Source organism: Piliocolobus tephrosceles, chromosome 8 (assembly GCF_002776525.5).
Source record: "Piliocolobus tephrosceles isolate RC106 chromosome 8, ASM277652v3, whole genome shotgun sequence".
Taxonomy (NCBI): Eukaryota; Metazoa; Chordata; class Mammalia; order Primates; family Cercopithecidae; genus Piliocolobus; species Piliocolobus tephrosceles.
The window spans coordinates 22498661-22513776 of NC_045441.1; the positions used below are offsets into that span (position 1 = coordinate 22498661).

General features: G+C 39.9%; 1 protein-coding gene across 7 annotated transcripts in view; it reads left to right on the plus strand.

Annotated features, from left to right (window-relative positions):
- BBS9 (Bardet-Biedl syndrome 9) overlaps positions 1–15116 on the plus strand; it is a 514065-nt gene that overhangs the window by 410358 nt on the left and 88591 nt on the right. For all 7 annotated transcript variants that reach the window (XM_023191692.2, XM_023191694.2, XM_023191691.2 and 4 more), the window contains one exon: positions 6563–6785. In XM_023191692.2, coding sequence (XP_023047460.1) covers positions 6563–6785 — 223 coding nt within the window. The remainder of the gene's footprint in view (positions 1–6562; positions 6786–15116) is intronic.

The window sequence follows — 15116 nt, forward strand, 5'->3', positions numbered from 1 at the left end:
TCCTTTGTAGGGACATGGATGCAGCTGGAAACCATCATTCTTAGCAAACTATCACAAGAAGAGAAAACCAAACACCGCATGTTCTCACTCATAGGTGGGAACTGAACAATGAGATCACTTGGACTCGGGAAGGGGAACATCACACACCGGGGCCTATCATGGGGTGGGGGGAGGGGGGAGGGATTGCATTGGGAGTTATACCTGATATAAATGACGAATTGATGGGTGCTGACGAGTTGATGTGTGCAGCACACCAACATGGCACAAGTATACATATGTAACAAACCTGCACGTTATGCACATGTACCCTAGAACTTGAAGTATAATAATAAAATAAAATAAAAAAAGATGCCATATAGACAATACAACTTGCTTTCATTTTTATTTTATTTTATTTTCTATTTTACATTCAAAGGGCTGTTTTATTTTTCAAAGATGAATTGCTCAACATTTTGAGCCCTCTTTGCATGACAGGGGGATTTCACTGATTACAATCAAGCAAATAATATTTGGAAATAATCTGAACCTAGATAGATCCTGAAAAGGCCCTATACTTTCCATGATACATAGTTGAGAACTAAAGTACAAAGTTTTATTTGTTCTGGGATTTACAATGACCCATTATACAATTAGTTTTAGCATATTTAAATATAATCTAATATAACACCATACAAAGTAAGAACCGTAATGTTCTGTGGATCAGTTATAAATACCAAACACTTTTCATTGTGAATCCTTTACATCTATTGAAGAGGAAATTTTTTCCCTTTAATACAGTTTGTTATTAAGATAAATGAATATGATATGAATGTTGTTTCGCCTTCAAATATATAATGCAAGATGGGCCATTTCTGAGAGTCTTCTCTTTTCACTTGAAATCTGGACTCCTGCCACAATATCTACGTTTGTTCTTTTAACAGGTCTCGTGGTTTTTGTTTGTTTGTTTTTGTTTTTTAACCTTTTCTCACTCCCTTAGAGTTAACTGGGTGCACATTTGGTAATAAATGTTACTGTGGCATTTTGTGGTTTTTCCCTATACCACTGTAGTTAAGGATGTGGTACTGTTTCTATTATAAACATAGGTTTGCAGAAGTTTATAATTTGTTTGAAAAAAAGTTTAAGGTTATTACTTGGAACTTTAGATTTCAATGACATACTTCTATTTTCTGATTTTTAAAAAAGTAGGATTGAGTAAATTTGCTCATTTCATAGTATCTTCCACTTAAGATTTCAGAGTGCCGTACCATTTATATAAGATTGGCATAATGAGTAGTGTTATTGCTGTTTTGTGGAGCCTGCACGTGTACCCTAGACAGATGAAATGAGTTATCTAAGATCACACAGTGAAGGGGCAGATGAGGTGAATGAGGTTAAGTCAGAACTCAGGAGCCTCAGGACAGCTATCATCAACTCAACTCTTTTGATTCACCGGTGGCATGGGAATACTTTCTTAGTTTATTTTGTGCTTTGGTTACTTTTGTCAATACCCTAGGAAATTAACTTTACAAGTGTGGTCAAACTTTCTACTTCCTCCTGTTTCTGATAAGCCACTTGCTTGATCTGGTATTTAGGCCTATTGACCAGTGGAGACTAGCAGGGTAGTAAAGCAAAGCAGTTAGAAATTCAGCTGTGGCTCTCTGGACTCTGGATAGCAAGAAGCATAGCTCAGCTGAATTCAGTCAGGAGGAGCAGACTAGGCAAGGCCAGGTCCTTGAATTTAAAGAGCTGGCTCACAGAAAAAGGGCACACCAGCAATCATACTGGTACACAAAGGCATCTGGGACCAGCATGGAGTGTAGAAGCCTCTGCACAGGCTGGCAAGATGTGGAAGCAGAGAACTGGGCAGCCATGTTGGGGGATGTATACAGCAGGCAACTTGGCATTGGAGAAGTCAGGTAGCAGGTAGGCCCTCGGCCCCTGGGTCCAGTTCCTTGGAGGGATCTTGCAGAAGCTAGGCAGCTATCTATCAAGGAGTGACACTTTCAGGAGGCTCCCAAAGCAAGGGCTCTGGTAGAGGACTTGGGTAAAGCCAAAGTCTAGAAACAAAGGAAAACCCAGTTATCAATACTAGACTAGACAAAGTAAATCAAAAAATCTCCACAAACCCAATGGATAAGTTAACTTCCAATAACGACAAGGGCTGTGGAGAAGATAAAATAGAGTAACAGGCACATTTAACTAACTCCTTCTCCCTTCTCTTCCCTCCACTCCCCTCCGGTCCCCTTCCCTTCTCTTACATCTGTCCCTTCCCTTCCCCAGTTCCCTCCCACTCCCCCAGCACTGTTGTTTTCTGAAAGCCATACACACAGGTCAACCTGGAATTTACAGCAAATTGTGGATTTGAGAACTATAACAAAAATCAATTCTCACTGAAGAGCGCACGCTCAATTCCAGAAATGTTTAGTGCTGTATTTCCCAAATTAAGGTTTTCTTTTACTCTCACAATATAAGACAAAAATACTAGTATGATTGATATTCATCTTTAAAGGTTAAAGGTTAGGTATGTGCATGTAGTATGTGTATGTATTTAGACATTAAAACTGAACATTAGCGTTACCAATTTAAGAGCTATGAATAAAGGTAATGGACTCAAATACCAAAAAGCTGTTTAAAGTAGCTTGCTTTTAAGGTACTTCTCACACCTGAGATTCTAGATTCTACAGTTTTATTTCACATTTCCATAGGTAAGTATGCTACATGTTTGATCAGTGAATTATCACATCGTATTTTTATTTAACAAAACTCTCAAAGGCTCTTTTTTTGTCTCAAAGATACTCCTTTTAGTCTTATATTTGAATTTATGTATCAATTCAGTCCCTCCAAGTAATAACTCTGTATTTTAGTGGCAATCTTTCTAAAGTACTGGTATCATGCCTCATTTATATTAAAGAAGTATCCCATGCCAAATACCTAAACATGACATGGTTTTAGACTTGATCTGCAAGTTGGCATTAGGAAAAGAAATTGTGTAGTACTCTGTATTAACTAAATGCCATATCTACTTAAATTATCTAATATGTTACAGTAATCTATTTATGATACAGTAGTTTCCTTAAATGAATGAAAGTAGGAACTATTTTAATGCTGAAATGACCACAGAGCATACAAATGCCAAATTATATTCAAAGGATTTTTTCTTCTTATACTCCAGAGGTCTTCGTCAATGACTCCAATTGAAAACATGTCCTCTCCAATGATGTCTGGGTTACTATTTTGTCTTCATTTACCTCTTCCCATTATTACTGAAATACAAGGTCAATTCTAGATATTAGTCTAGTTTAGATTTTGGTAGTAGTAAAGAGATGTCTTTGTAACAACCAGTGGTTTCTTATTCTTTAGTGGTTTGAGGTAAGAAGCTGTTTTTATGGTCTTTTGGGTCTCTTGAATCTCTTGAAAGGATTTTCAAGATGACTTTAAAATCATTTACTTTTTTCCTAATTTGCCTAGTGACCCCTACAGGGCCAATAGAAGTGGGCCAATAGAATGAAAAGTCCCAATTAACCAATTATGGCAATCAGTGGGAAGTTCTCTATATGAAACATGTAGAGTCTGCATATTGATCTGAAGAACCAACTGCAGGCCAGACACGGTGGTTCATGCCTGTAATCCTAGCACTTTTGGAGGCCGAAGCAGGCAGATCATCTGAGGTCAGGAGTTCAAGACCAGCCTGGCCAACATGGTGAAACCCCATCTCTACTAAAAATACAAAAATTAGCCAGGTATGGTGACACCTGCCTGTAATCCCAGCTACTCAGGAGGCTGAGGCAGGAGAATCGCTTGAACCTGGGAGGCAGAAGTTGCAGTGAGCCGAGATTATGCCATTGCACTCCAGCCTGGGCGACAAGAGCAAAACTCTGTCTCAATAAAGAGAGAGAGAGAGAGAACTTCATAAACCTAGAAGAAGAGACATGGCAAGTGTGGCAAAGACCTGGGGCTTAGTTGTCTGTGCACTCAATGTGAATCAAGAGTGTAATCCAACTGCCAAGAGAGCAGAGGCAACTGGAGGCCAGGCTGGCAGGAGAATTCCTAGAATAAAGGAGGGCTGTGGGATACCTACATTCCCAGCCGCAGCCCTGTGTTTTGGGGTCACTCGGGGGTTCTCTACTTAGCTGTATAAATTTGTAAGTGTTTCAAATTGGAGCTCATTTAAAGGAGAGTAGTCACAATGGAGAAAAAACTTGAAACTCTGTGTAAGGAAGAACTAGAGGAACTAAGATGTTTATTCTGGAGGAGAGGGTACAGAATTGCTGTCTTCACAGATAAAACAGGCTGTCATGTAGAAGAGAGGTTAGATTTATTCTGCATGACTCTGGAGGGTAGAAGAAGGGCCAATGGGACAGACTTTGACTCAGTGTGGGAATAGTTTTCTGTTGGTTACACATGTCCCTGAAAGGAGTGAACTGCCCCAAAAAGTAGTGATTTTGGATCTTGAAGACAGCTATGCCTAGGCAGTTGGTTGCTATTGTATAAATGATCCTGGGAAAACCCCCATGAGACTAGACATAAAGATCTCCAAAGCTCTCCCAACTTTTTAAGGCCCTGGTTTTATATCTCACCATCTCTCTGTCCAGCAAACATATTTCTTGACCATCCTCTGTATACCAAGAATAGTGTGGGGATGTGGAGAACTCCAGGCACTCTCACGGAAAATCAGACATGCAAACAGCACCCACATCACAGGATGACAAGAGCTGTGATGCATCTGGGTGTGTGAAGTCTCAGAGCCCCAAAGAGGGTTCACCCATCAGCCCTTGGATGGCAGTGCCTGAGCAAGTCATTAAGTGGGAGTTGGCCAGATAAAGAGTAGAGGTTAGGGCATTGCAGCATGAGCACTGGCCATGTGCAGAGGCCTAAGGGAGAGACAGTGTGGGTGCAGGTGGATGGGAATAGAATACAATGGAGCAAGAGCTGGAGCAGAAAGTTCCTTAAATGCTAGTATGACTGTTTGAATTTAGGAGTTTGTATTAGTCTGTTCTCATGCTGCTATAAGGAAATACCTGAAACTGGGTAATTTATAAAGAAAAGAGGTTTAATTGACTCACAGTTCTGCGTGGCTGGGGAGTCGTCGGGAAACTTATCGTCATTGCGGAAGGAACCTCTTCACAGGGCAGCAGGAGAGAGAATGAGTGCCAGCAGGGAAAATGCTAGATGCTTATTCAACCATCAGATCTCATGAGAACTCACTATCACAAGAACAGCATGGGGGTAGCCACCTCCATGATTCAGTTACCTCGCACTGGGTCCCCCCCATGACACATGGGGATTATGGGAACTACAAAATGAGATGTGGGTGGGGACACAGCCAACAGCCAAACCATATCAGAGTTAAAGCTTGGAAGTAACCTCATCTGATTTGCATATTTGAGCGGTGGCTCAAATGATAAGTTTGAGGATGGAATGAGGGGTTCCAGAGGAACCTTCTCTCTGAGTCTCGGGTCTCTTACCTCTAATATAAGGGACTTGCACTATTCCGCAGTATTCTATGATCATAAATTCATTTCTTGTCTTTCTTTATAATTGTATTGGATGGTCAGGCCCATGGTGCTCTAGGCCTTACCAGCCTTTGTGTGCAGATGGAGTCACATTCACAGCAACACCCAGATTTCACTCATGCTTAGCTTCCCTGTTGTGCTTCTTAGGACCTCCAGATCCCCATAAAGATCTTACCCAGTTATTCCTGGAGCCTCTGGGGATGCCTAAAGGGAGCTCCTAAACTGACCCCTCCTGCTCATTACCTCATACTCCTTGTTGCCAGTGTTAGCTGAGCCCACCTGAGGGTGGTGCCTCCCCATGCCAGTCCTGCTGGTGCCAGTGCTCTCCACGACAATGCTGAGGTCCCTGCCTAGTGCTGACGTTCCTGGAATTGCAGCTGTCACTGCACTTTTCTAGGTTTTTCACTGCAGCACAGTCACACTGTTCCCCCAAAAAGTGGGGGCAATGGCCTACTTCCTTTGGGTCATTTACTGTCAACTGGGCAGTGAGCAGTACTAGGCAGGTCCTGTGTTTCACAGGATCCTTCTTGAAATAGCTCATTTGTTTCTACCTATAATCCCAAGGCTGTGGAACCAGTACCTGAGGGAGACACCAGGATTTTCCCGCCATTCCAGTTTCCCCCAAGGTATCCAAAGGTCCTCCCACTCCTGGCCCGCTTTCCTTTAGCTGAAGATAAGAAAGATAAGGCAAAACAAACTATAATCCTGGCAGCTTTACACACCAGATCATCAAACAGACCCATGCCTGAGACTCTTTTTGTTGTTACTCATTACTCTATGCCTGGCTCAGGGCTAAACCCTTCTCATAGATCTCCAACCCTCGGAGGGACATTAACATCCTCATTTGTAGACGAGGATGAGGCTAAGAGGAATTAAGTAACTTGCTCAAGGTCAAGCAGGTGACAGAGCTAGAATTCCAAACCAGCCTAGTCTGGAATATTCCAGATACCACACTCTTCACAGGTCCCCAACACTTGAACATAAACAGTCAATAATCTGTATAATACATCAAGCGCCCACTTTTCTCATTGTCATCTTTGTATTAATTCAAAATTGGCTTTTGTATCCAGGGCTGGGAAGAAACGGTGGATGCCGCCATTTCCCACCTGTTGAAGACTTGCCTGTCGAAGAGTTCGAAGGAGCAGGCTTTGAACCTCAACAGCCAGCTGAACATACCCAAAGACACAAGCCAACTGAAGAAACATATCACCTTGCTCTGCGATAGATTAGCCAAAGGTGGCCGTCTCTGCCTAAGTACCGATGCAGCAGCCCCACAGACCATGGTCATGCCAGGTAAGAGCTCTGTCCACACTCCCTAAACACAATTATACTTCTCCCAAATTAAAGGAATTGCCTGTGGTTGTATTTGGGGTTTACATTTCATATTAAAGTGACAATAGCCAAGGCAATTGATTTCGTGTTTCCCCTCTGACATCCCAGGGTAACCCCTTGAATAAATATTCTTGAGATGTTTGCTTGCTAGACATTTCTAGAATGGTATGTCTTTTTTCTTCTCTCTGCTTTTAAATATACGATCCATTTTGTTTGGCTTCTAACCAATAAAAAGTGGATTAGAGGATAAAACTGTTTTTAAGAAAAAGTTTTACTAAATGTGATCTCGCGATACAATATTTCATAAATGTAAATAGCATGATACAAGCAACTAATGTAATCCAGATGAGTCCAGTCTCTTCTGCTGTTTGGCTTGTGGTCGTCAGAATAAGGGGGAAAGAGACAAAGTGAAAGGTGAGGATCAAGAGATGTGAGCAGGCTTCAGAGCCCAGGCACCCATGGGCCAGCATGGAGAGAGATTCCACTTTCCCCTCCATGGACAGTCAGTGATGGTCATGGGCACTTAGGGCTGCCCTTCCCATGGTCATAGGGGCTGAGCAGTCAGTCATGCAGCCCTCAGGTCTCTTAGGGGCAGCAGTTCCCAAGTCCTGCTTCCCTCTTCCTAGCCTGTCTGTGGCAGCAGCAAGGAGCATTACATCAATGAATTTATTGATGCGGCAGCTGTAGCATCTCTTTCCTCCTACAGCAAGAACCATAGTGTGGGAAGTGGTGTGGTTTTCTCTTCTTCCTTCTTACATGCCTTTTCTTTACCTCCCTGCCCCCATTCCCTTTCTGGTAGTCTTGCTGTTGCTTCCTTTTCCCTCTCAATCAGCATTCATAGAAGTGAAAAGGAATGCAAGTGAAATTGTAGAAGATAAACATGGAGACAGCATAGCATAATCTAATAGGCACAGACTCTGGGGACAGACAGAACAATGTTTGGATCCTATCTCTTTTTATCTGTTACTACTTATATGACCCTGGGTATGTTACTTTCTTTTCTAGAATCTTCATGCCTTCCTTTAGAAAGTGAATGTAATAATGCTTGCCCAGCTGCTGGGGCCTTATGAGTTTATCAAGCACCTAGCGCAATGCTTGGAACAGAGACACTCTCAAAAAATTCAAGCTATAATTACGATCATTGTTATGGATATATGCATGATTCAGCCTTTAAATTTGAAAGTGGAAAAATAGCTGGTTTGGGGTTATGGATTCTATATTCTATGATTTGAATATCTTTACCTCAACTATACATAGGTAGAAGCCAACTTTATTCCAGAAGAATATTTTTTATTTAGCCTTTTATAATAGAAACGCCTTTCCATAGAGAAATAGTTCTAACATTGTTTGCTTTCATTTAGAACCTCTTTATCTCACCCTGTAACATCCTTTTAACTGTTCCACTTGTCCATCTTCTGTCCACTGTTACAGGATTGTTTTCTTAAGAGACATTTAGGCTTAATGAGATAGTAAATGAAAACTATTCATTATAATAAGTATCAGTTTATGACTCTCCCTCCCTGCTTGCCCACAGGAAAAACAAAGGAGACTTGAGGGAAAAGGACAGATATATTAATTTAAAAAAAGGAGAGAGAGAGAAAATTTGAAGAGGGATGGGATGGCACACCTGATTGGCTGATTACCCGTGAGTTCAGGCTGCAGCAACCCTGAGTCCTCTTCTTAGGTCTCTGAGCTTTCCTGTTCAGGGATCCCCAAATCCCTGTCTTAGTCGTTTTTGTTTAAGTAACTAGATTTGTAAGTAACATAAGGGCTATGTCCATATCTAGGATGTGGAACATTTTAAAACCTCAGTGCAAAGTTTTTGAATGTATGGAAGGAAGGGACAGAGAAAGAAGGAAAAGAAGGAAGGGAGAAAGAAATGAAGAAAAGAAGAAAGATGGACAGTGTGTTTGTTCACAGGCCAGGGGGCCATCAGCCAGATTCATGCTTGGTCTAGCTGAGTTCATTCTGTTGGAGAGATTTAGGCTGTGTGCATGTGCATCAGGGTCACAGTCGCAATGCCTTGCCTTTACTTGCCAACGACCCGCTTGCCACCCTGTGGTTGAGTGGTTCTCCCTCCCACTTGTCTTGATCTAATCAGGATAGTGAGGTTTTAAAAAATTGTTTAATTAGCACTTGTTGTCGTTAACATGCTTAATTATTGTCTATAATACTTTTCTTCCCTATAACTCAGATTTTTCACATGCCTTATCTCTGTATTCGCATATTTTTGAGGTAGAAGAAACATGTAGAATTATTGCTGTCTTAAAATAGAAAGTGGAGGCAGGAAAATTGAAATCTCTTGCCTGGAGTTACATGGTTACTGGAAGGGTTGGGTCTAGAATCCAAATCTTCCAGCCCACTGTGCTTCCCTCTAGACCACACAGACCACAGTGGTAAATCTGTTTTTAGCCGGAGCCTCCTCCTGTGTAAGCTATTCTTGATTCCGCCTTCCCCCCGCCCTGCCCACCCCCCCCCCGCCCCCCCCCCCCCCCCTGCCCCCCCCCCCCCCGCCCCCACTTAAATTGGCCTAGCACTGTGAAAGGAAAAGGGCAGAAAATAGTTTCACACAGTCTCTTTTCTTTGCTTTGCTATGAGAAATATATTAAAGATTTATCTTATATTTGTTTTGTGCTTAATTTTTATTATGTCCAAAGGTGACATGATAACATTATCATGAGTATTTCTTATTAAGAAATACTGTGAGGAGTTATTTTTGCTTCAAGCCTGTAATTGTGCAGTTTACAATGTTGGTTTAGCTCCAATCGTTGTATCAGAATATACAAAGTGACATATTAGCAAGGACTGGATAACTGAATACATAAGCATACAAGCTTTTCTTGCAGAGATGATCTTTTTTTAAGATTTAGATGGGACCTTAGAAATCGTCTGGTTCATCTCCCTCACTTAACAGCTGAGGTAACGAAGGCCTAAGAAGGTGAAGTGAATAAGTGCTCAGTATTAGAAGGCAGGAGTGTGTGTAATTTTGCCATGTTCCCTATTAAATTGCAGATGGATAAACATCTCAGAATAAAAAACCCTTGGTCTTTCCTAGCCTCATGACTTTATGAGCCCAGCACTTTGGATGTGCCCTTTTTTCGCTCTAGCGAAGGCCGTGGTGACAACATCCTCCCTGGTGTCCAGAGTTTGAAAATCTTTCCCAGTGGGAATTACCTTATGAACTTCTTTGCCTCACATTTCTCCTGCTTGACTTTACCAATTCTCTATCGGTTTTTCCCTTAACCTTTTCTGGTGAACTTTTTATTGTTGTTGCAGAGCCATCAAATTTATTTCTCTCATCTGCAGTTCTGGTGTTCACATCTTTCTGCTGGTGAATATAGCTTGTAAGGAATCTACTTTCATTAAATATCTGTTTTCCAATCTCAGCGGTATGCATTCTACTCTTAGAGCAGAAGTCACAGAGGGCCACCTGGTTTGTGCATTTTAAAGATCTGAATGTAAGTGATTTAGTGGTCTAGTTGGCCTTTTCATGCATATATGTTCCCAACCTTCTCCCTGCAGCTGCCTAGGATGAAAAGACTTGCTGTATTTTGCAGGAGGCTTCCTTTTATAACCTCAGTATCTAGGACAATATTTCAGTAGCCCTAATTATGGCAAAGATTTGAACCTCTCAAGCATATATGCAAAACTTAATGTATACATGAGTGGGCCTAACTCATGATATTTGAAGTCTTATTATTTTAACCTCATGAACACTGGAGTTTTTGTCACCTCTATGCTTTTCTTAAACTTAATTTCAACTAGGTGATACCTTGCCCAAGAAGTGATATAGGTAAGTGAAGGCCCATCAGATAGAAGCTTGGAAAACAAATGCTATAGGCACCACACTGGGCAGGCATAGAAAGTTGGGCAAGGAAAAGATGTGTAAAGACAATTCAGGCTGATCAGGTGCCTCAAGTGAATATTCTCTTAATGTGATCAAATGACTTCACATTTCATAATGGGCCATAGCTTCAGCTGTATTTTCTTTCACACTGCCAGATTCCTGGGCTAAAAGGAAGCCAAGAGGAGGGAGTAAAAGGAAGCAAAGAAGGTTTGATAAATAAGGTTAGGTATCTTATATCTTTTCATAGATATGGATTTAAAAAGTTATCATTTTGAGATGTGGTAGGGACCACCCAGGAATTAGCATTTTGTGCATCTTTATTGTATTAAGTGGATAGGAGAAAAGACACAGTATGAATCTGAATACAGAGTATAAATGTGAGTAAGATATCTATTCCAGCCTTTTGAGAGAGAGATTTTAAATTCTCTTTAGTAGTTTAAATCTTGAGTTAATGACTTTTGGCCTTAAGGATTTGATATTATTTTGAGGCTACTTCCAATTGGCCCATTTAAACCGAATTTAAATTTAATTCTCCCACGTCTCACTTAGATGCTTGATAAGACATTTGGTGTTTACTTTCATAGTTGTCAGTGTGATTTAACTGTTGGTTTTACACTTTGAGGTTTTATAAGTTTGAAGTCATTCTTTAAGGAAATTTAGATGAATTAAATATACAAAAATGGCTTCTGAGCCTGTTTTTCCTACAGAGAATACAATACTTTATCTTGACATTAAAAAAAAAAAAAAAAGGGAGTGAGTTCCAAAATGGGAAAATGCTATTGTGAAGTGAGCTTCACATCAGAAATATATGGGTTCCAGAGCTAAGCTGACCAGTTATATGATATGGAACAAGTACTTAGTCTGTCCACTTCTTTGTTTTCTCAACTATAAATAGGAAAAATAATGATACTTCGTTATAGATTTGTTGGCCAAATTAAATATAGTAGTACATGGAAAATGCTTAGCAAGTACCTGACACATAGCAAATTCTCACTAAATGTGAGCTTCTGTTAGTAATAATGATGAATACTATTGTAAAATCCCAAAGGAACTTGGGGGAACTTGACAAAAGGATTCTAGAGTTCAATTCAAAGAATACGATTATAAGATTATACAGGTGTTAGGTTCCAGCCCAAGCAGAGGTCTGAGGTGAATTGATGGGGTAGTGGGTAGCTGAAAGAACACTTGGGAGACCACAGGTAGGTGGGATGTGGCTTTATTCAGCAACTCACTCACACTGTTGGTGCTGGATTTATGCACCTCCCAGACAATAGTGGCTCAGAGCCAGGTGATGAGTCCTCCCATTTTATGGCTACATAGGTATAACTATATAATGCACGGGATTGTGTGCCTGCACTCCAATCCTGCTGTGTCATGCTGTGCCGGATGTGTACCTTGGGCTATACTTGACTGCAGTGTAAAATTTGCATTTTCAGATTATTCATTATTAAGCAAAAGTGAATGACAATAGTGTACACTCAACTTTGGCCTTACAGGCACCTTTACAGAAAGGGTCCTTTTAAGAAAAAATATTCCAAGGCATGATCTGTTTTCCTAGCAGTCTCTCTTAGTCCTTCAATATGCAAGTCATTTTCATTAGAAACAGCTATCATGTCATCATTGTGGTCTGTTTTCTTTTCTTTACTGTCAACTGAACTGACTGCCAGACTGGTCACTGGCCTTGCATGTGACAGGCACAGTTCTCCAATAACACTTTAACTGCGTTAAACCTGACATAATTTGCAAGATTTGTAGTTTTCCTCTGCAGCCAGTTCATGTTGTATTTGCAGTAATTTCCTATAGTCAGTGAGGGATTAACCAATCGAATGTTGGTAGCAGGCAGAGATTCATCTAGTGTTAAATGCAGGAGGATATTTGAGTACAGACTAATTTTATAAGTGGTCAGTTAGTTTTAGAGTGCATATCTTTGTGTTATGTTTTGCTTTTCTATGATTACAGCAACTGGGATAATTAAAACTTCCTTAAGCATGAGGATCCATCCTCTTCCCTTCAATTATATATGTAAAAACTTAGAATGTGTTAACATTAACTCTAACCACATGTGCTAATGTGGCATTTCAAAGCAATGAAGAGAGGACAAGATGAATTAGGTTAAAAATAGTGTTGGAAACTGGCCAACCATTTGGAGAGAAGAAATAGATTCCCTACCTCATCCCATATCACACAATACATTTCAGACAAATAAGGTATTTAAATTCAAAAAAAGAAATTTCATAAATCACAGAAGGATATAAAGGATACATTGATATGGAAGCAGGATAGACCTTTCTATGTAAGTTAGCAAAGGCAGTAAACACAATACTGAGCTTTAGTTATAGACTTCTCAAAATTGGGTCCAGAAGAATATAAACCAAGGTGTGTATTAATGATAACTATCCCTGCATGTTAGAATTACAGGTGGCATCTGAGTCTCCTCTTGTTCTTTCTCTTCTGTATATTTTGTACATTTTCTGAAAATGACATATATAGCTTTTGTAAAAAGGCCCTGTGATAGAAAGAACCAACAGGAAAACAACTATATAATTGTATCCGAAATGGTGATAAGGAAACAACAAGGGCCAATTCATAAATCAGGAAAATTAATTTTTTTCAAAAGGAAGTAAGTTATTAAAAGGGCAATGACCATGTGTTTATGGAGCTTGTTTGTATTTTAGTTCTCATGAACTAACCCAAGTCCTTTGCAGGACTGCAGAAATGTGCACAGCTGCTTTATAGATTCTGTCCCCTCCCATCTCTGTATCTCCTCTTGAGCACAGGCCAAGTCATTCAAGTTATTGATCTCTATGTTTCACTTTGTCAAAGTGATTCCATAATTTCACACTTTGCTTATAATCCACTTTACTACTTTGCAGAATTTTACAATGAGACAGTTCTCCTCATATACCATTCTCATTCCTTGGCTTCTCTAGTCTGCTCTGTGGCTTCTTACTCCCTTTTCTGTCTCCTGACTATTGGTTTTCCATCTTCATGCTCCCCTGGACAGTCTCATCCAGCTACCACCGTAATTCCTATACCTTCTGGTTGGCCTCTCTTCTAAGCTCCACGTGTCTCCACCAGTACTCCTTCAGGCAATTCCACATGCTTGAAGGAAACTCACCTCCTTCTGTGTGCCTGATCTCAGTGGATGATGTTACTCAATGCCCAGACCAGGGGCCTCAAGAGACAACCTTGACTCTCTGTTTCTCTTACTTTCCATATTCAGCCAGTCACCAAGACCTGATGATGCTGCCTCCCAAATATATCTCTTTTCATGGCCCACACTGCTATTTCCAACCCAGATGCCCTTCAATCAATGATAACACTCTTATCACTTATTTAGACTGTTAAAATGACTTATCAGTAATCTCCCTGTGTTAATATTCTTTCTTCATTTTCAGTGCTACCATAAAAAATATGACTATTTGTAGCAGTGTTATAGCCAAACAGTAGAAACAATCCAAATATCCATCAACTGATAAATGGATAACAAATGTGGTATATCCATACAATAGAATATTATTTAATAATAAAAATAACTGAAGTTCTGATACATACTACAACATGGATAAACATTAAAAACATTATGGTAAGTGAAAGAAACCAGTCAGAAAGACCTCATATTATTATAAGGCCATTCATATAAAATGTCCAGAATAGGCAAATTCAAGGCGACAGAAAGTATGTTATGTTAGTGGTTGCCTAGGACTAGGAGTAGGGGAATGAGAAATGATAGCTACTGGGTACAGAGTTTCCTTTTGGGTAAGAAAAATGTTCTGAAATTAGATTGTGGTGATGTGACTATACTAAAAACCATTGTGTATTTTAAAAGGGTAAGTTATATATGAATTACATCTCAATAAACTTGTTTAAAAACAACATATTTTAGTGTAAAGATAAAACATGTTCTTTGTATATATTTAGAAAATTCAGATGACCCAAAAGAAGAAAATTTATTTATTTTTTATTTTTCCATAAGTTATTGGGGTACAGGTGGTATTTGGTAACATGAGTAAGTTCTTCAGTGGTGATTTGTGAGATTTTGGTGCACCCATCACCCATGTATACACTGTACCATATTTGTAGTCTTTTATCCCTCGCCCTCCTCCCACTCTTTCCCCCAAGTGCCGAAGTCTATTGTATCATTCTTATGTATTTGTGTCCTTATAGCTTAGCTGCCATATATCAGTGAAAACATATGATGTTTGGTTTTCCATTCCTGAGTTACATCACTTAGAATAATAGTCTCCAGTCTCATCCAGGTCACTGCAAATGCTGTTAATTCATTCCTTGTTATGCCTGCATAGTATTCCATTATATATATATGTGTGTGTGTGTGTGTATGTGTGTGTATATGTATGTGTGTATATATGTATATACGTGTGTATATATACATACACACACACACACACACACCACAGTTTCTTTTTTTTTTTTTTTTTTTTTTT